A 23122-nucleotide genomic window follows, 5' to 3' on the forward strand; every position below is an offset into this window, starting at 1 on the left:
GCTTGCCAGGCAGGCGCTTTTGCCGCTGAGCTAAATCCCCAGCCCCCCCTTTAAATTATTTCTAACATTAAATTTTCATTGTGATCTCTTCTCCTTAGTTATGAAGATTTCTATTCTGCTGAATTTCTCGGGGGGAGAGGCAGAACACAGACTTAATACTGGATTAGAATTAAATTGTGTAAGGTTTTACTTCTGTATAACAGAGAAACTATAAATTGAATAGGATTCAGTAGATATTCCATAAAAAATAATTTTATCAATATTTTTCAACATTAAATATTTTATGAAAGCAATTTTCATTTAGAGGCATGAAGAACATTCCCTATGGGAAAAAAATTTTAGTGTTCCTTTCTTCTAACAGTCACTAACAAGATTATAGGGGATGTACATTTTAGGCACCAGTGATGTTCAATACTTCAGTATCTCTAAGACAAAAACTAAAAATTTATTTTAAAAGATAGCTAAATTAAAGATTAAAATTATACTCCAGAGGACTTTGAACTGCAGATTTCTTTTTCTCCTAATTAGTGAAAATTAAAAGGTTTTCAAATCATCACCATATTCTTCCATAAATATCTCCATTACTTCCCCCAAAAGTTAAGTTTACTTAGTTTACCTCATTTCCATGCACCATGAGATGATGTGTTGTCACTAAAGCTTTAAATACGACCACCCAGCTACTGTTTGTCGCCCGCTCAAAGAGTGTGTCGGCCATCTGAGGAATATTAACATTGGTCTCATTGGTAGCCTGGATCAGATCTATGAAACAGGAGGTACGATATTAACCATTACTTACAACATCTCACCCAAAAATTCACTTCACACTTCAAACATCTAGCCCTCTTTACCAATAAACAGTGGCTCCAAAATTACTTTGGTGAGTGCTCATTTAAATAAAAAACTGAACTGTAATATTTTTACATATTGATCTATCAAATAATTTATACAATGTATTGATTTGTTCTTCAGCTTATTTACTTCAATGAACTTTTTCTGTTTCTTTTTCTGAATTTTATTTGTTTGTTGGTACTGATACTGTTTTTTCAAACCATAAAACCCAGATCTAAACCTCACGTTATTCTCTGTTACTGATCCAAGCACAGCTCCTCAAACACATAGACAAATCGTATACACCATTTGAAGGCAAATACATAAATGTACTTTTTGACGCATGATTACTAAAAGCACACCTTACTTTGACTTTAATTTTGAAAAGTGCAAGTAAATACACTTGTGGGTGGAAGAATGAGTGCAAACAATAAGAGAATTCCATTATGTAAAGCTGAGCTTTCATAGAACATTATACATACATTAAACTACCATGATTTGACCTGAATTAATAAGACAGCATACATTTATAATACACTCACTGTCCATATCTGCATATTAATGAGGTTCCAGGTATAGGGTATGGTACGTAAGTGGTTAACAGAGGGTGCTTGGTGTTCATTCAGAAAGTGCCTGGTGTCAAACAGCTAGGTCAACTAAAGATCACGTGCTCAGGAACAGAGGCTAAGCCACACTAGGATAGAGCAATCTTGAGCGCTTCCAACGACACAGGCCGACCTCTTCAGGCCAATAGAAACTGCACGACTTCTACTACAGGCTGCACATAACCTGCAGAGAGCCATGTGTGACAGGCCAGCTCCTAGGAAATCTAATGCAGCAAAAGCAGAGACAAACCCATCTTTTCCTTCCTCATTCAAAATCTCTACTCCATAATTATTAAGCTGTATGTCTGTTCTAGGTATTTTCCTATTTTGCAATCAATAAGGGTTTAAAAAAAATTGACACTCCATTACTGAAAGAGCTCTTACTAACTAGACTTAAAAATATCAGTAAGTTCTGAATTAAAAAACTACTAGACCTATTTCTTCATCTCAAATTCTGTTCCCACCCTGTCAATGCATTTCCCCAATAATTTCCTTTATTGCAATTCTATTCACCCTTCAGAAAAGCTTTCCTGGGGTCCTTTTCAAATGCAGCCTATGTGCCCTCCCTCTGCTTTAAAACCAGGGGTATTCTGTTCTACCCGAGTTCTTCACACTAGGTGGGAACCTACCACACCGAAGCGCCCTGAAGATGGAAACTGTCACTCACCTACGTCTGTTTCCTGTGCAATGCTTCAGACTACTGTGCATAATAAGTACCCGTTGAGCAAAATGTACAAGAAACATACTTCACCCCAAAATATAAAGTTCTTTGTAAAAGAAAAATCACCATATAGTATTGTTTTCTGCAACATCCTCATGGGGCTATTTTACGCCTGAAATTCTGGGCCAGTCAAAAATATTTCTATTCATTCATTCATTGACTAGACTCTGGAGAACCAGAGAATAGTGACAGATACTCATCTGAAAGGAATGTCTCTGATGAACCAGTAAACATTCATTTCATTAAATCTTCTTTTCAATTTTTATTTTTGTGAGTACATGTTTGCGGCACACAGTGATCACATTCCTTGTGGGGAGTTGGTCCAGGTACATAAATGAATTAATTCTTTCCTTGTCCCCTTTCTCTCCCCTCCCACTCCCTCCCGCTATCTCTCTCTTTTTTTTTTTTTTTTTCCGGTACTGGGAATTGAACTCACAACGTTGCGCTTGCCAGGCAGGCGCTGTGCCGCTGAGCTAAATCCCCAGCGCCCCTCTATCTCTTAAGTCTTCCTCCCATTTGCAAAAGTTCTTTGTCTCTATTTCCTGCTCTCTATCTTTTATTTTGGGCTTCTCAGATAGGAGAAACCATGCAACATTCAAGCTGTGTGTCTGATTTACTTCACTTAACATCACGGTCTCTAGATGCATCCCTGTTCCTACAAGTGACTCACTTATCCTTAGATAGTCACCCTAAGTACTCATTTCTTTTTTGACACCGAGTCTCACTATGTTGCTCCGTATAGAGGAAATATGTACATTCAGGTAATAGAGAAATCCATATAAGAGATCAGTAAAGAAACACAAATGATAGAATAGAAAACCTAGGTCCAGAGTCCAGCTCAGCGCTGGCTAGATGTGTAATTCTGGGCAAATTATTTCACTCAGGCACTCATATTTGAAGTGGGGGTAATAATTACTGGATTTTAGAACATTATGTGGGTTGTAAACTAAACAGAGTAAGCGTGCAGTATCTGAGAAGATAACGGGGTTACTAGGAAAGAATGGATGGAGAGAGACTGTCGAGTGGGAACAGAGTGAAAAGGACATTTTTAACAGATGAGCGAAGTGTTGATGCTGTCAGAGGTGTGTGTCCTGGAGAGCTGTGCTGTCTGAGGGCCGGGTATGTGTGGGTAGGTGAGGAGTGGGACTTAAGCTGAGGAGTTAAGGAAGGACCGGTGAGGAGTCTCATATACTAAAGTTTGAATTTTATCCTATGGAAAAAGAAAGCCCCTTTTAGTGACTGCTAAATATTATCTGCAAAGTGTAATAAAGGCACAAGACAAGGAACCATCACCACTGCATGGAAACATACTGTAAAAGAAAGGAGGACAGGAAGCTGACAAGTCCAGTTGAGAATCAGGGATGATATAAAACTAATGAAAAGGCAGTGAAGACTGAAGGAGATAACAAAAGAAGCAGTAGATTTGCAGGTAGGCAACTACATACTAGAGGTAAAGAGAAAAAGAAATTCTGAACAACTCCAGATTTCTGGTCTGGGGTTCCAGTGAAGGCTATTTACTGAAATTGGAGGAAAGTTGATTTTAAGGGCGATAAGAACTATTTTTGACATGATGATCTTGAAGGAGCTGTTGGAGATTCAAACTGAGATGTCTGATAGAGGACTGGAAACACGTTTTAAAGCTCTGAAGAAACATCTGGCCTAGACAGAAAGTTGAGAGTAATCAGGGATTAAATAGAAATCGAAAGCATGCATCTAGAAGAGGTAATCCAAATATTATACAAAGAAAAATGAAGATGATATGTAAAGAAGAATAAAAGTTAAGAAAGGTCATCACTTTAAGGTGTGAGTGAAAGAGAATAAGTGTAAGGACAAAGTAAAGAGAGTTTCAGGAAAGTGAAACAGTGGCATCAATTAAGAACTCCAAAAACTTCATGAGGCAGTTAGAGAAGGCAAGGGTCAAACCTACAGAAAGCCCCAGGAAGCCGAAATGTAAGAACAGAATGTATGATTAAAGACTGTACTACAGGGGCTGGGGATTTAGCTCAGCGGCATAGCGCCTGCCTGGCATGCGCGAGGTCATGAGTGTGATTCCCGGTACTGGAAAAAAAAAAAAAAGAAGAAAAGATTGCTACTATATTTGGCAGAGAAGGATCAAAATGTGGGCTCACTGGATATAAGGAATAAATGGCCAAAGGAAAGGCTTTTTATTATATATAAAAATGGAAAACATTTAAACATATTTGAGGTCAGGAAAAAGGTTTAAAAGAGGTGATGCTGAAAATAAAAGTAGTCATAACTTATGGGAAAGCTTAGGGACTGGATGAGCTCTGAAATCCAAGGTTAGCCTCAGAGGGAAGAATCACACAGCGCAAGGTGTTGAGAATGGCTGCTCTGAGTAGAGATGGAGGAATGATGGCAGTTATTCTCCCAAGAAGAATGTCTTTGATGAAGCAGCAAAATTTAATCATTTCTTTGAATCTTAAACCCAGTCTTTTTGAGAGATGGTCTTGCTATGTTGCCCACACTATCCTTCAACTCCTGTGCTCAAGGGATCCTCCTGCTTCAGCCTCATGAATAGCTAGGAGTACTGGCATGTGGTTGGCTATATACTTACACTTTTACTAGCCTATGCCAGGGATTGGCAAACTACAGCTTGGTAGGAAAACCTGGCCTGATTTCTGTTTTTATAGTTTTATTGGAACACAGCCATGTTGCTGAATTTATACATTGTCTGAGGCTGTTTCACACTATGATAACACAGTTGAATAGTTATCACTCAACTCACGCTTAACCCAGTGATCCACAAAGCCTGAAGTATTTACTGCCCGACCCTTTACAGAAAATGTTTGTGGACTGCTTCTGTATTGCTAAATGGAAAGTCTGCCTAAAAAGGGTTCGTGATGCGTAACAAAGACGGGCGGCTGTCTCAAGGAAAAGCAATGGTGTGATCGAGCCATTGTGTGACAACAGTTTTCCTGGACAACAATTCTATCTTGAAAAAATGCTTGACAGACTTTAAATTATGATGATTCAGACTTGGTAGTAAGCAGCAGTTACCTTCTCAGCAATAAAGAAAGTGACTTTGTAAACCTCAAAAAAAAAAAAAAAAAAAAAAAAAAAAAGAAAAAAGAAAAGATTGACAGTACTGGTTGCCAATGATAAAATCTGATCTTTCAAATGAAAATTAGGATTTTTACAAACTCTGCCGCACAAGCTTGACAGCTTTCTCTTACACTGACTTCTCTGATACCACTGGCAGCATTCTCGAGTACCACTTACTGATAACCATGTAATCTAACTTGTCAACATTTAAAAGATGTGAGTAACATTTTCCAAATGACTAGTGCACAATGTCAGTAAAAGATCTATTTAAAGTACAAGGCAGAAGAAAAAGCACAAGGCGGATGAACAGACTTTGATGTAACAGAATACAGCAGTGTTGAGATTTGACACTGCAACTTAATTTAAGAAACTATCACTCAGAGAGTTGTGTAGTACCAAAGAAAAATATCCAAAATTTTCTTAAAAACGTTATTTGAAAGAGCTCTTATATTTCAGCTGCATGTCTTTATGAAGCCAAATTTTATTTATATATTTCAAATAAAACAATATATCCCAACAGATGTAATATAGAACAGATATAAATATCAGTTTTCCTCTGGGAAGACACTGAAGAGCTTTGTGAAAATATGAAACAATACTACTTTACTGCTATTTTTTACATCTGGAATAATATTTTCTTTTTTTTTTTTTTTTTTTTTTTTTTCCCGGTACCGGGAACCGAACTCACGACCTTGTGCTTGCCAGGCAGGCGCTTTGCCGCTGAGCTAAATCCCCAGCCCCTGGAATAATATTTTCTAAAAAAAATTATTTGCGTCAACATGTCAATAGGTTTATTATTCTCACTTAAAAGTATTTCAAGCCTTTTCTGTTTTAATTTCTAAGATAGTAAACAGCTCACATAAGCAAAAATCCTGAGTTTTTCCATTATCAAGGACTCCTGAAGCCAGTCTGACCCCTGCTATTTTCATATATACCCAGAAATAGAATTTCTCAGTTGTAAGGTATGAACATATTTAATTTAAAAATGTTTTTATATAGTGATCACATAAATTTATGTTCTCACTAGTAGATTTTATGTTTCCACAGCTCCACTTCCTCACTGAATAAGTGGTTTCCATTTCAAGAATTTTAAAAGAGTGAAACAAAAAGTATAGCTATAAACATGAATGTCCAAATACTCTGTATCTGTCATGTTAGAAGTCCTTAGAATTCAAAGTTTTAGTTGAACTTCAGAAGATATATCTGTATCTTCTTGATAGTTTAAAAAATAGCTTTATTAAAATATAGTTTACACAGAAATAAGCACATATTTTAAGTATACTATTTAAGAAGTTTGCACAAAGATGAGTTCATAAATTATCACCAAAATCACAATCATGAACATACTCATCACTGCCAATGTTTCCTGCTTTTAAGATTCTTCTACCTTTCCCATTCTCCTCCCCTCCTGTGCCTTAGCAACCAAATTTTTCTATCAGTATAAATTAGTTTGCCATTTCTAAATTTGTTGTTTTTTTTTGTTGTTGTTGTTTTTCTTTGGTACCGGGAACCGAACTCATGACCTTGCGCTTGCCAGGCAGGCGCTTTGCCGCTGAGCTAAATCCCCAGCCCTGCCATTTCTAAATTTTACATAAAGAGAAACTGTTTTCTCTGGTCAGGAGGTGGTCTGGATTCTTTCATTCAATATAATTACTTTGAGATTTATTGTTATTGCATGTATCAACAGTTTATACCTTCTTATTGCTGAGGTGTACTGTATTAATAAGCATGCCAAAACTGTTTATTCATTTGCCCATTAATGAACACTGGGGTGATCTGGGTGTGTGGTTATCACACACACAGCTGATATGTGCATTTATAAACAATTACTTGTATATAAATAGACACATGCACTATTACCCCTTGGGAAATTGCCTATGAATAGGTTGAGTCATTTTGATGTTAAAGAAACTATTTCCAAAATGTTTATGTCGTGTTACATTCCCGCCAGCATTATATGAGCATTCCAATTGCTGTACATCTTTCCCAAGATTAACTATTGTCTTTTTAATTTTTTTTGGCCATTCTGACAACTATGTTGCAGCATCTCTTTATGGTTTTTCTTTACACTTCCCTAATGACTAATGATGTTATCTAATACACATTTGTTTAGTTTTTTTCAGGTATTTCACACAGGAGAGTTAATACAGATCCTCTTTGTTATTCTATCTTGCCAGAAAGTGTAAGTCTCTCTTTTTGGTAGTTTTAAGTAATTGAAAATTTACCTTAAAAAACCTGAATGGGGGAAAAAACCTAAATGGGAGGACAACTTTAACTTTTAGGAGCTGTAAATAACTGTTACTAATTTAAGGAAGTAGCCATGAACCTAGGTATCTTTCAAAATCTGCTTCTTTCCTAGTACTGAGACCACTTAAACTACGTGAAAATTAGCTCATGGTAGGACCCTTGTTACCACTTGCTTGGACTGCTGTATAATCTCATCTCTGGGTCACCTCAAATATAACTAGATATATTTGAAGAAAATTAACTGTCCCAGAATATTCTTCTGATCGTAGTCTCCTGAGGCCTCCTGCTGTCCACCGAACTAAATACAAATACCTCAAGTGTATGTCTTATACCTTATACTTATACCTTGAGCATAAGGCCTTTACTTAGACCTTAAGTATAAGGTTTATACATTATACTTTTCTTTGAGGATAGGCCTTTCATTAGAAGACTCCAGTATGTTCCTAATCTTTACTTTGCTGAAAATTGCATTTCAACAAAATTATTCTGATACTTCTTCATGCTGTTCTCACTGCCTAGAACAGTGATGGCAAACCTTTTAGAGACCGAGCGCCCGAACTGAAACCTGAAACCCACTTATTTGTTGCAAAGTGCAAACACTGCAATTAAACCTGAATGCTTGGCTGCTGGGGCGATGATAAGGCAACCTGACTCAAGTGCCGGCAAAGAGGGTTCTGCTGGTCTGCTGTAGCGTGCGGGCCAGAGGTTCCCCACCACTGGCCTCGAATGTTTCTGCCATCACCTTGCTGGGATCTCATTTCCTAAGGTCAATCTCAAACACAATATGCTTTATGAAGTCTTTTTTGACATTACCCTCAGGTTGAGGAGAAGCTTACGTCTTCTCCCCCACAGTGTAGAATGAAGGACATTGGTCTTGGAGCCAGAGATTAGCTCTCCATCCAGCTCTGCTACCTAAGGACAGGTTAACCTCATCACTTTGTGGCCCTATTTTTGATTTAGCAATGAGCATAATACTACCTACCCTACAGGATAGGTACTGTCAAATGTGATAATCCTTACTTTATCCACCTCTCTAGTAGTCTTTATTACACAGACATATAGCTGTGAGCTTACATATGCCTGCCCTCCTCCGGAGCTCCAGGTCCAACAGGTAAGAATAAGGTCAGATCTGTATCTTTTCATCCTTGGTACCTAACACAGGCCTTGATGCAGAAAAAATACTTAATAATTTGAGGTGGTTATGACTGATTTATAATCTGTCTCAATATAAAATAATTTTATGCTAAAATTAATGGTAGGTATTAGAAGCCAATTTCTTTCAATAGCTCTTACTATATACAATTAAATCAACAAATTAGACAGGCTGAGTTAGTTTCTATTGCATTATTATATATACTTTTATTTATTTAGTAAAGCACCCTCTACTCTACTTAATAATTTCTTACCAAGTTTAACTCTATGAGTCTGTCAAATCCCACTAGAACAAGTTTCCTTTGATCTAATGCCAGAAAGAAAAACAAAAACTGGTCATTCTTTTGTCATACAATCATTATCTGAGGTATTGAGTACAATCATTGTTACAGTTATTGGGCAGAGGTTTTAGAGCCACACCAGACTCAGTTTAATTACTTTAGGTTGTTTAATAATTATGTAACTCTGAGCACAGCTGCCTCACTGAATCTCCACTTTTCATTACTATGATGGCGACAATAATAGTGCCTATCTGGCAGCTGTTTTATTAGACTAGGTAAAGCAAGCAAAGTAGCACAAAGCCTGATACATTATAAGGATTATGTATGTATATGTGTCTACATGTACACATAGACTACACAATTATAATTAGAATCGCCTATTGGCTATCAAGATTCATGACTTGGCATACTTTGCTAATTAATTCAATGAAGTCACTGATTGACAAGTATTTACTGGATGCCTGTTATGTGCCAGGCACTGTTTGATCAGCTAGAGAAATAACAGTGAACAAAAGAGCCATTGTCTGCTTTCTGAGAGCTTAGATTCTAAGGCAGGGCACAGACAAACTAGATACACAATGTCAGGTAGAGATAAATAGTATGATGCAAGTTTTAAAAAGGGATGGATCGGTAGATGGTTGGGTATTTAGACAGGCAGACCTATGGAAAGGTGATACTACTTTAGATTGGGTGTTCAGAAAAGGCCTCCCCAAGGAAACGACATTCCGAGAGACCTAAGTGCACAGAGAGAACAAGCCATTCAACCATCTTGGGAAGGTACGTTCCAGGCAGAGGAAATAAGAAGTGCAAAGCCCCTGAGATGAAGATGTGTCTAGCAGGTTCTAGACAAAACAACAGCCAGGGTGGTGGCACAAACCTGTAATCCCAGCACCTGAGGCAGGAGGAGCAACATGAGTTTGAGGCCAGCTTGGGATACAAGGCCAGCCGGAACTACACGGGGAGATCCTGCTTCAAGGGGAAAAAAGACAAATCAAGAAAGCCAGTGTGACTGGAGAAGGGCAAGGAGAGAAGCGGCAGGTGGAGAAAGCACCAGGTTCCCGATAACTCAGTGCACATTAGTGACAGGAAAGATTTATTTCGTTTAAAATGTTAGGAAAACTGTTAGAGAGCTTTGGTCAGGGGAGTGACGCGATGCAACTTTTATTGTGAAGAGTTACTGTGGCAGCTGTAGGAGCACAGGCTGGAGGAAACAGCGCTAGGGAGACGAGGGTTATTTTAATAGCTCAGGTGCAAGGTGATCATGAGCGTGTATCAGTGTTACAACAGGCCAGAAGTAGGAACTAAAATGCAGTATTAAGGTATCTCGGAGGTTGAGCCAAGAGGAACAGCTGATGCTTTGATGGGGACAATCAGAGAGCATCAGCTAGAGGAAACAAGAATGACGAACTGACAGCAACTGAACACCTGGATGGTACACTGTCTCTTGTCTACTCTCCAGGGAAAAGCAACAGAAGCAGTGCAGGCATGGTGTCTGCTTGTACTTCTTTCCTTCTTCTCTTTCTACCTACTTCCACTGACTTTATCACTCTATTCTCTGATTTCACCCCCAACTGCAGATGGCTCTGTCCCTGTTTAACGATTGAGTGACAGCCAAAAGTATGTCCACTGTGAGTAGAGCATGTAAAACCACGGCCTCAGACTCGTTGGTCATTTAACAATCACTGGCAAACTAGACCCCCAAATGTTCTAAACGTGGTCCATCTAGCAACTTTTCAAAATAAACATTACACATTTCTATGATTCTCCTAGCCAAATGAAGTAAAGGGGACAATAATCACACTGCCTCCAAATGCAGCACTACGACTCCGAGATTCAAGGGGCCAGCCTAAGGGCCAGCCGCCTGTATGACCGGAAAGTTAGGGCTACAGACTGACTTCAGAGTGAGGGGAAAGCAGCCCTTTTGCTAAACACTGTCCATCCTCAGGGTTACAGAAAACTGTTAGGACAAACACTGGAAATTTCCATTTTTGTGCCTTAGGATTTATATATGGCTACTTGTGATATTAACGGCATGACCTTAAGCAAGTCTCTGGATCTCCTTAACCAGGAGTCTTTATCTGTGTGACAGAAATAATTATCTATCCCTACTTTATTGCTTTCATATCTTCCTCTCTTCAGAATGTTTTTTTTTAAATTATCGCAAGATTCTCAAAACAACTCTGTGCTTTTTGAACCAGATAATAACTGACAGGAATATAAGAGAAAATTTAGGCAGCAGCACTCTAGGGGTAGAAGATGGACATCTGTAACCAACCACAGAAACAGAAGATCATGCTGTTCTGGGCCATCCACAGAGCCGCAAGACAGTCCTCTGAGCTGGCCGTGAGTGCTGGATGGAAGGCTTGCGGACGTGGTTGCTAGGGAGACTTCAGAAGACACACGTGGCTTGGGTTTCTGATTTCCTGCGACACAATGACCAGCTACCTACGTCTAGTCTTCAAGTATGTCAGGTAAATTAACACATGAGAGCCTTAAGGTTTTGTTTCTCTTTTTCGTAGGATCCAGGGTTAAATATGAGCTTGCAGAGCTTGCTTTTAAATTATCCGTCCAGGGTTTATAGAAGAGAATTTGCCATGTTGATAAATTTGCCATAGGTAGCACTGAGCAGCCCTGCACTTCTTTTTAAATGACTAACCTTTAGGCTCTTACTACAGTCATAAAGGAGACCTGTTTCATCCTCAATTAACTCTTTCATTCAGTACTTCCTTTTAGAGGGCTCTCAAGCCATAAAACAAGCCATGCTCCATAGAGAGGACTCACAGCCGCAACAAGGCGTCAGTCTCTGTTCTAATCAAACTTCCTACCCACATATGTGAAACATGTTTCCTAAAATAAATAGTATTTAGAAATGGCAACTACTATTGCAAGCTTCTGGGAATTTTCTCCTTTACTGTCTCCATAGCCTCATCTCTAAGGTATCTCCCAAACGCCTTGCCATTTTTCCTTCTAAGGCTCATACCAGATTGGACCTTACCTACCACCTACTCCTCTTCTAGGCGAGAATCTCTGGCACCATCTCCCGGCACTGTTCCGTCCCTACGGCTTTACCCAAAGCCTTACTGTTTGTATTCTTCAGAGCCCTCAGCTTCTTTCCTAGGGGGACACATCTAAAACATGACTGGAATCTATTTCTCAAATCAAGGAATACAATTTTAGTTCACAATGCACAACACCATGCACATCTTTGCAGCAAGTGCAAGCCCTGCCGTCAACCTTTCAGAACATCTCATCATACGTTCTGATTACAATGATTTTTCAGACCTTGTTGGATATTCTGGACAACTTAGGTCCATTCCCCAGAGTTAGTCGATCCAGACAAGTTCCAGAGGCTGAGCTAAAAAACCCCCCTAGCTTCCTTACTCTGTCAATGGGGATGCCCTGAGCCAAGCTAGAAACCATTAATGAACAAATCCATTCTGAGCATGTATATGAAGCTCCTGGTCTTAGAGAAACCACCCGAGACTCAGAGTCAAGCTAATGTGGTAGTGAAAATCAAGGAAGCGCCTCTCAGCAACTCAGACGGGATCACCCTAAATTCACTACCTCAATGAAATAAACACCTATAGAAGTTGACTTCACTTTAGAGCTAGATATTTCAAACCTACTTTCATACAGCCAACTGCCTGAGACAGCTTCCTGCCTCCTGGATGTGACACTGACTGGAGGGCTCTGCAGCCCGCTTCAGTGTCACATCCTCTTCTGCCTGTGTAAACCATTCTTGGGAGGACGCTTTTGGCAATGATCTCTGCCCAGATGACTGCTTTCCAGGAGGACAGCAGAAAAGTCTGTCAGTGTTTTAAAATCACAGTAGAGGCTGAATGATACTAAAAAATTGCCTTAAGGTATTCACATTTGTTCAGACCTCACAGATGACCCCATGTATTGGCTTTGATGTGCACAAGTCCGAGATGTTCAGATATATTATTATAATTTAGAACTTCAGCTTTTGAAGTTGTACTTTTATCTTAAGGGCAGTGTTTTTCTCTAAAATATTTATGTAAGGTCACTGGACAAGTGTCTCAAAGTATACATGGAATTTGGGAGTGGCCTTCTCTTCCCTCTTCTCAGCATCCCACGCTTGCCTATAAGTTTAGGTCCTTTAGTTTGCTTTTGCAGGCAGACAGTACACCTTCTGAGCAGTAGCTTTTCTCTCATGTATACTTCTAATAAAAACATTGATAACTTTTCATAAAATTATAGAAATTTAATATGTAAATCCTTGATGGAATCTTTTCTGCTACTGTAGCTTTTGGAAGGTGCTTTCTCCAATTTTAAAAAGAAACAGGCAATTAACAATGCAAAGCAAAAAAAACGAACAGCTTTGTTCTAGCAAGAAGTAATTTATAATATTTAAAAAGCTTCAATGTTCATAATTAGCAACACAAAGCTATATATACTTCCCATGTTCACTTATACCTTTTTTCAAAAGGTAAGCAAAATATAGTCACCTTTCTCGCAGCACGGATAATACTTCATTTACTCAATTATTAACACGTCTTTCTAAGTACATCTCTTAGTGTCTCTTTGTGGTTCTCAGAGTTAACAGAAACTTAATGGTATCTGTTACAAAACCTTCTGGGTCACATCGCTAATTTATGTCAAAGACAAAGCTAAACCTCTCTCAATAAAGTGTACAAATTTAGGACCAGAAATTTTATCACATTTCACTTCCTCTCCTCCAATTAGCTGTGTTCTCCAATGTGTGCCTGAAACTGTACCAATATTAGCAACTACAGAGACACATCAACTGCATAATTCAAAAGGCCAAAGTAAGGTTTTAAAATTTCAAAATTTCTGTAGGGAAGATTCCCACCTATCCTAGTTAATAACTTTTGATCTTTTCATTTTTATTTTCTCTCACTCAACAGGAAAACATTGGCAATTTTACATTCCACTAAAAACTCTGCGGTGATCCAGTTCTTCTTTAAAACTATCCATGTCTAAGTACTCCAAGCATACTCACCGAAAAAAGCAGCTTTATAAACACAGGTATTTTAGCAATCAGATTTGCTTCCTTTTCTCCATACTTAATTTTTCCCATCTATTCATAAACATTTCTTGTTCACTGCCAAAAAATATAATATACAGCTTCATAGGTCTCATCTTAAATTCTCTAGTGCTCAGTCTAGAACAGGTTCTCAGCTTTGGCACAACTGATGTTTTGGGCCAGAAAATTCATTTTGGGAGTCAGGAGCACCCTGCACGTTGCAGGATATTTACCAGCATTCCTGGCCTCTACCACAAGATGCTAGTAAAATCTTCCCTTCCTAGGTCAAAATGATTGAAAGCATCTCCAGACATTGTCCAATGTGCCCTGGATAAGTTCCCCCCCACTGAAAACTGCGTATGTAGAATAAGAGTTAGGAACTGTCAGTGCCTAACGTTGGGTTGGAGAAAGACCTCAAGGAAGTGGTCCAAGCCTATGAGTAATATTTTATCTAGTTTTGTGGTGGGAAAAAAACCATGCTGCCCAAGAAGCAGTCACAAATAACCTAATATACATGGAGAGGGCTTACTGTGGTAATAAAATAAGGTTTAGAGAAAAGGTACTCACACATAATGAAGGATAGCAAGCTCTAGTTTTCAAAGAGGTTGTGACCTAAAGTCTGTAAGTATATTTAGAGTCAGGAATATGTTTGGTTGAGCTATATGAAGTTACAATTTCTGTCAATCAAGAATGAGTCAACATCACCTGTAGTTTCATTTAGTTCAACCTATAATTACCCTGTATAGCGTCTATATGTTCCCACAATAGCATCTTTACGTTCCTATTAAATTTTCTCTCATTTTTTTTCCTTTTCTCCTAAGGTCTCAGCTATTGTGGCCTGCATTTTCATTTTTGTCTGAACAGTAACTGCTTCTAACAGGTTTTCCTTCTTTTTCAGCCCTTGGAGAAACACAGTACCAGAGTTTTTCTAAGACCCTGTAGCTCTGAGAAAGAAATATTCATTTCTTATGTTTCTATTTAACAATTTTCTCCCATTTATTTAAATTGCATGTTCAAATATCCACAGAAGACTCATTAATAGTTTACAATACAACAAAGATTTACTTGCCGAATTAGAAAAAAGTTAGAAAACATCAAGGGAAAGAACAAACAAGGAAAGGAAAAGAACTGTACTTGTTGGAGCTGGATGGTAGAGGAGGTTGGTAACTGAAGGGAGGCATACTTTGGCAATTCTCCAAAACAGATGCAATCTAGTAGGAAGGTTAGAGGGGTATCTATCAAGCAACATCAGCTCCTCCTACAAAAGATGACCAGTCCTTTCTATCACCCTCCCCAGTGTGTTCTACACTGTGAGTGTGGCAGAAATTCTGGATTTAAAAACACTGAGACATAGAGTTTAAATCTGAAGCTGTGTAGGTCGCATAGCTCTGATTATCAGGTAACAGAAGCAGGAGCAAGAAGCAACACGTTAAGTTAAGGGTAATACAAGCACCCTTGAGTTCTCCCCGAACCCTTTCAACCTCCCTCCCATGTAATGACAGGATAGCGCACTAAATTTTCTCCTCAACCTTAGTAAAAGCACAGTTTTCTCTTTCATCCTATGTCCACAATTCATTCAGGACTCTCAGTCTGCCAAGGCTTTCTGCCTACCCTGCTTTTCCTTTATTATTTCCTTGTTCACTATTCGCTTTTATATACTACATCCTTTCTCCATATATATATATATTCAAAATGCTCAATTTTTTTAACGAAAAAAACCATAAAATCTCTCCCTTAATTCTGTGTCATTCTCTAAACTTACACTCTTGCTGTCTTTTCATTTCTTCACGGGAACACGTTATATTCCAGTCTGAATTGGCAGCTTCTACACTGTGACAGCCATGTACGCTGTGATCCTGAACTGGATCCATGTTTAGCAGAGTCCTCCAACCTGCTAGACTCAGGAGACACTTTCTAGTTTCCATCTGATTCCGTTTGATATGTCATTGGACAGTCCTTGATCTCCCATGTTCATGGACTGGAAGAATTAATATTGCCCATACCATCCAAAGGTATTTACAGATTCACTGCAGTCCCCATCCTTCACAGAACTAGAAAATAATCTTAAAATTCATGAGGAAGTACAAGAGACTCCAAAACCTATAGCAGTATTAAGCAAAAAGAATAAAATTGGAAGCATCATAATACCCGATTTCAAGACATACTAGAGAGGCAGTAACAAAAAAATGTGGTAACTAGCATAAAAACAGACCCAAAGACCAATGGAACCAAACAGAGAACCCAGAAATAAACTCATGCATACACAGTCAACTGATTCTCAACAAAGGCACCAAAAGTGTACATTAGAGAAAGGACAGTCTCTTCAATAAATAGTTTATTAGTCATCTTTCCTACCACTGGAACACAATATCTGGCAACTACAACTTACAGGAGGAGAGAATTAAGTTGGTTCATGGTTCAAGGGACTCAGTATATGGTTGGAAAGTCCAAGGCAGAGATATCATGGCAGAACAAGGGAACAGAATGAGAGAGAAAGAACTGAGAGACTAAACATAGACCCCAAGGTTATGCCTCCGTGATCTATCCAAATAGTACACTTAACTTTTCAGACAACATGGCTGAATAGAGGAGAAGCCTTGTTCAGGGCTACTCAGAGAAACTGAACTAAAATACAGGTAATTGGTGGAAAGGGGAGGGACACAAATCCTGAAACTAAAATCAATCTGACATAAGAGACTCATAGATCAAGCAGGACACAGATAAAAGACTTAATAAAACAGCCAGCCAGCCCACCCGGCTGCCCCTGGATTGCTGGATCGGGACAACTGCCTGCCATACTTGGAATCTTAAAAGAAGAAGAAAAAGGGTATACTAAAATAATGTGGCTACATGAAGCCATACAGTATAGATGCAGGATATAATGTTTCCTGCCTCTTCTGCCTTCCTCCAAACAGAAGATGCTATAGTCTAGAAGTAAACTCTGCCAACACAAACAACTCCCTCCCTGACAATTGACCAGTTTTCCTTTCTTTCTTTCCTTTTTTTTCCCTTTCCTTTTCATCCTGTTCCTTCTGTGCACTAGAGCACTAAAACTGGAACCACCAGCAACAATATTAAAGACTACAGGGGTGTGTAGTAAATGGAACAGCTAAGCCCTCCCCCATGACCTTTAGTTAGAGAGGTGCGGAGAATTAAACAGCCTTGCACTGGGGAACTGTACAGCACCAGGCTGTCCCCATGCTGCAGAGGGCAGGAGCATAGCATCCCCTATCTCACCTGAGGAAGTTACAGATTACAGCAGAGGCAGGTGACAGTGGCAGTGGAACTTGGAAAGCAAGGAGTAGGAAGTTAGCACCCCACCTTAGGAGGGAAGTAAGAATTGGGACTGAGCAGCCTTGGACTGCAACAGCAGAAGCAGAGGACCAGACCATATCACAGCATCCCACCCGACCCCGCCACAAACAACCTGAGAGGACAGAGACTTACCAGTGGAAGGGGAACACTGAAGGCTGAGTAAGGATCGGGAGGAGCCAAAGGTGCACAGGACTAGGAACAGCCCCCTGTATGTGTCTGAAAACAGCACAGCAGCTGGGAGAGAGATGCTGCTGGGAGACACAGGGTAAGGAGTGGGAGGCTACTAAGGGACATACAGAAAGCACTGGCTGAAGGCTCCAGACCCCCATCTGGAGGCCAAGATCAGCCTCAAATCCAGCACAAACTCTACTGCAGGGTTGGTAGTGTTATCCAGTAGTTTTGGACTCTCGGTGGACACCAGAGGAATTTTTATTTCATTTTTTCTCTTTTTTTGGTGGTTTTATGGTTTGTTTCCTGTTCCTTTTCCTTTTTGTTGTTGTTGTCTTTTACTCATATTTTGTTCTAATCTACTCATCTTTTTTTCTCCTTTTCCTCAATTTACCTCTCTAGACTTAATCATATTTTTGTATGAGTGAACAGTCTCTAACTTTTCTGGTCAACTTCAATAATCCCTTGCTTACTCTTTCCTTCTTTCTCCTTTGCCCTCTTCTCTAATTTCCTAAAGCTTGTGTGATCATCCTTTGTGTTCCAGCCTGGCTAATACTTTATTTCTTCTCAGTTATACCTATTCTATCCACTATTCTTAAATTTCCCCACCACAGGGGAAACTCACACTACCAAGGGGAAATACTTTGCATACAAGCTCTCAATTGATGATCAATTCTGTTATATAAGTGTAGATTTTGCTGCTATGGTTAAAGGTACAAAATTAATAGTTACAACAGTTTGTCAGTTTTTAAACTATGCTTGATGCTACTGTCAGTGCTAATTATACCACTTTAGCTAGGATGTCGTATCTGTTTTAATCAGTTGTTCTCACTTCTGTAACAATACTGGGAAGATCTCACATAATAACCTCATCACAGTCCAGCACCAAAGGACTGGGGACTGAACAGATAACAACATCTCATTCTTAATTAGTTGGAAAGGTAGGACCTTGGGACAGACATAAACCAAGAACCTCCTACACACAGTAGACATTCTTGAAGAGCAGATTTTTCCTAGAGAGACCTTGATACTAGTGATAAAGCTACCTACTACAAAAGTTTACAAGGATCAACACAGAAAACAAAATAAAAACTTTTGAAATAGAAAATAACAAGACACAGAAGCAAAATGCAACCTCAGACCTCCAGCCCACCCAGAACAGGAGACAATGAGATAGTGGAAAACAGAAGACACATACCTGACATTTCTGAAATGATAGCAACTGAAGTAAAGAAACAAATCCGGGGCTGGGGATTTAGCTCAGCGGCAAAAGCGCCTGCCTGGCATGCGCAAGGTCGTGAGTTCGGTTCCTGGTACCGGAGAAAAACCAAAAAAAAAAAAAAAAAAAAAAAAACAAAAAAACAAATCCATGCAGGTACAGAGGAAATCAGGTCACAGATAATTTCTCAGGTAAAAAAAGAAAGGTCAACATTTATAAAGGAATTGCTCAGTAAATCTAGAATACAGATAGATTAAAAAATAGATAATGATATGAACAGGATGGAAACTGTGAATGGTCAATATAGGAAAGAAACAGAATGCATGAAATGGATTCAAACAAGTATCTAGGAAATTAAAATTCCACTGGAAGCTGGCAAAACTGCTTGAATGAAACTGAAGACAGACTTTCAGACCTTAAAGACAGGATCATGGGTAGCGATCATGAAAGGAAAGCTCTCTTGAAAAAAAAAAAAAAAATCAGGAAATAATTCAACAGCTGCAAGACTACACAAAGAAAAATAATATAAGAATAACAGGAGTAAAGGAAAAAGCAGGAGTTGACAGCAATAAAATAAAAAGACTATTTGTAGAAATAACAGCAGAAAATTTCCCAAGCACGGGAAAAGAATCTGACATACAAGTAAGTGAGGCATATAGAACTCTAATGAGCCATAACCAAAAATAAATCTACACCCAGACACATAATAATCAAAATCCCAGAAATTCAGCACAAGAACATTATGTTAAAAGCTGTTACATAAAAAGATCACCTATAAAGGAAAGCCCATCAGAATCATAGCAGATTTCTCAGGACAGACCCTTAAGTCAAGAAGAACTTGGAGTGAAGTATTTCAAGTCCTGAAAGAAAACAACTTCCAACCCGGACTGATGTACCCTGCAAAACTATCTTTCAAAATTAATGGAGAAATAAGGTACTTCCATGACAAAGAAAAACTAAAGAAATTCAGGACCACCAAACCAACCCTACAAAGAGTACTGAAAGATATTTCTAGACAGAGATTAAAAATGACAACTCCAACAACAACAGAAAGAAACCACAAGGCAGGACAAGCAATTTAACAGAGGGAAAAAGCAGGGAACTAACTACAGGAAAATAATATGACAAAAATAAGCCAATACGTATGTTATAACTATCAATGTAAATGGCTGCAATTCACAAATTAAAAGAAACAGACTAGCAGAATGGATCAAGAAACAATATCCTATACCTAACAAATAGTGCACCTAGAAGTGTGCTCCACCAATCTCCTGGGTGGACCCCAAAGTAAATCAAGTTAACACTCCATGCTAACTGCTACAAATAGTGTTTGAGAACCTGAATATCTACATATAGAAGACTGAAACCTGATCACTTTCACCCCATACAAAATCAAGTAAAAAATGGATCAGACCTAAATGTAAAACCTAAAACTCTGAAACCACTAGGAAAAAACATATAGAAAACACTGGAAGACATTGCTGCAGGCAATGATTTTCCGGATAGGACTCAAAAAGCATAGGAAACAAAAGCAAAAATTGACAAATGGGATTTCACCTAACTAAAAGCTTCTGCACATCAAAGGAAACAATCAACAGAATAGACAACCTACAGAATAAAAGAAAATACTTTCCAACTATTCATCTAACAGAGGAGAATGTGTGTGTGTATGTGTACATAATTTCAAAAATGATAAAAAATTAAGTAATCCATTAAAATGAGAAAATGACATAAACAGATACCTCTCAAAAGAATATAAATGACAAATAAATACATGAAAAATAATTAGTTACCCCAAAGGGAAATACAAATCAAAATTACGGTAGATACTATCTCAGCACCTTTATAATTGCTTTAAGAAGAAAACATGTAAATGCTGACCTACTTTTTGCAGTCATATTTCCTGGACTTGGGGAACTGATGCTTACCTATCCTTTCCTCTTCAGTCTCTCTCTTTTTTTTTCTAAATCTTGCCTCTCTCTGTTTTTCTTTCTAAATAATAATGTGCAGTAAGGGATGCATGGTGTTAAGCATGCCAGTACAAATGCTGACTGTGAAACTTAAACTGTCATGGGATGAGAGCAAGTTATTTTCTCGCTACAAAAATCTCTCATCTTTAAGAAGATGGAGAAATATAGTCACTTCCATTTGGGGCTATTGTGAGATAATGTATGGAGCGTTCTGAGGGAGCAGATCTCAGGAGAAGATCAGCACTGCCTGGGTGCTATCTATCTTATCTTATTACTGCCCTTCTTTTTCCTCCAGACTCCTAAACACTGCATGTCCCCACGATGATTTCCTTAGCCCTTTTCTTTCTGAGTCATGATTCTTATTAAGCAATATCTTCCACGCCTGTATTTCTATTAGATCTCGACTATCTAAAATAGATGAGTATGACGAAAGTGAAAAACACTACTTACTCTTTAAACTTACTTTGCCTTGCTGAATAATGGTGCTGCCATCCACAAAGGCAACTTATTCAGTGAACCATTAATGTATACAGATAATACATACCTCTGAAGCTATTTTCTGCTTTACCATAATCATCTTAGTATTTCCTGTTCTGATCATGATCACAATTGCCACGTAGTTCGCTTTTCTCCTATTTTTAATCAGCTTTCAAGAGGGTAGTTCTAAATACAAATGTGACTATATCATTCGCTGAGGAAATGAATAGTTCCATATAATACAGTCTTTCTTAACCTGATTTTCCCAATATGATAAAGCAATCATCATACGTAACAAATTAACTTCTCCCATGTATATGGACAACTATAGTTACACACTATCATTGAAAGAAAGAGAAAGTAGACACTCAAATCATGTTTTATGGTGAATTCAGGACACAAAATCATGTAGGTTTACTCATGTATTTGTGAACTTTAATTCCTGAAATACAGAAATATAGAATGAAAAACTTTTTTTAAAAAAGAACCATAATAAATGTTCCCTTTTTCCTTATCTTAAAAACCTGCAATAGTTATTCCAGTATTTGGAGCTCTACTCATTATTTTTAAAAAATCATAAACAACTTAATATCACATTGATATTAATCACAGAAGAAAGCCTAGAACTTCCTCTGCTATTATTTGCCTCCTTCAAAGGAACAGATGGAAAGAAAAATTCATGGCAATTATTCTTAAAACAAGTTTCAAGATCTGTATTTCTCCCAGAAGATAACATGTGCAAAACAAACAAACAAAAAACCACAAAAAACGGAAGACATGTAATATTTCATAGAGCTTGTTAAAATTCTCTTTAAAGATCCATACTTTTGCTGCTATGTTTCTGTCATAGAAAGAAGCACACCTTGTCCCTTGTGTCTAAAGAAGGAGAGAGTTATGATCAGATAACACAGGTCCCATACTATTGACAGTTATGCTTCAGAGAAAGTTACAGAAAGGGGAGGGATATAACTGACACAGACACTGTTTCCTGGTTCAGCCCTCAGAGTATGACTGTTGCTGGGTGAAAACCTCTCCATGCTACCTGCACACAGAATGACCCCTACCAGCTCCAGGTGTAAGCCACTTACTGTATTAGAACATTATGTCTGACAGAGAGCTGAATGTAGTCGGAGTGCTACTGTGCTCCTTGACATAAAACTAAGACAGAACCAGAAAAATCATAAATACTTTGATGTTCCCTGTTAGAAAACATTCACCTCATTGTTACTAAAAAGAACTAAAGCAAAGCCTAACACAAAGAGCAGACATCCCTGATTTCAGTAAGCTTTGAGACTATGCCACTGGTAGGTTTTTCCAGTGCAGAGAGAAGTAAAACAGAATAAAATGCCTTTATTGTGGACGTGGAAAGGCCACAGGAAAGAGAAAAACATGGCCTCTACCGATCTTTTGTGGGGTCCAAGGTTAAATAGCCCCAGGCTGGAGGCGGGGTTTAGGATGCGCACCGCCTGACATGGCAGACCAGGATTGGGTGGGAGCATGGGAAAAGGGAACAGGATATTACAAAAAGGGAAGTGGGAAGTTGTAATTTGACTCAGTGGAAGAAGGGTGGGGCTTAGCACATGGCCTTTAGTGGCCTGCGCCATATTGGCTGGATGCCATGGTGACTCAGCACCATACCACATGACCTCCAGTGCCATATTGGTTGGGTGCCATAGCAACTCAGCAGGAATTACAGCAGGGCAAGAAACCAATCAGCCACATGGCTTGATTTCTTCCTTATCCCTGCTGAGGGGCAGAACTAGACTTGGAACTTACTGTTTCTTTCCTTATCATCCACACTGACACCAGACTGTTATGAACTTCCTATCTTCAACTCTAGGCATACTTTCCAATTTTCCTGTAACTACCACCTCCCAATTACTAAGCACTGGGTTGAGAAAATCTGAACAAGTATATTCCCCTCCCTCCAATCCTCTACATTACACAGGGTTCCAGTTCTCAGAAGGTTTTTCCAAACCAACTGTTCGCTTGCTGTAAGTAATTTCAATGGCCCGACACTTATAAATAAAATCCAGTCATCTTTATCCCACACTCAGGGTCCTAACTC

The 23122-nt window shown here is 38.7% G+C and overlaps 1 protein-coding gene across 8 annotated transcripts in view; it reads right to left on the reverse strand.

Moving 5' to 3' along the window:
- Positions 1-23122, reverse strand: part of Snap91 (synaptosomal-associated protein, 91kDa) — a 125559-nt gene that overhangs the window by 79942 nt on the left and 22495 nt on the right. For all 8 annotated transcript variants that reach the window (XM_013510916.1, XM_013510915.1, XM_013510918.1 and 5 more), the window contains exon 3: positions 617-759. In XM_013510916.1, the coding sequence (XP_013366370.1) occupies positions 617-759 (143 nt within the window). The remainder of the gene's footprint in view (positions 1-616; positions 760-23122) is intronic.

The sequence above is a fragment of the Chinchilla lanigera genome, unplaced genomic scaffold (assembly GCF_000276665.1).
Source record: "Chinchilla lanigera isolate Chin_1 unplaced genomic scaffold, ChiLan1.0 scaffold00010, whole genome shotgun sequence".
NCBI classification, from domain to species: Eukaryota; Metazoa; Chordata; class Mammalia; order Rodentia; family Chinchillidae; genus Chinchilla; species Chinchilla lanigera.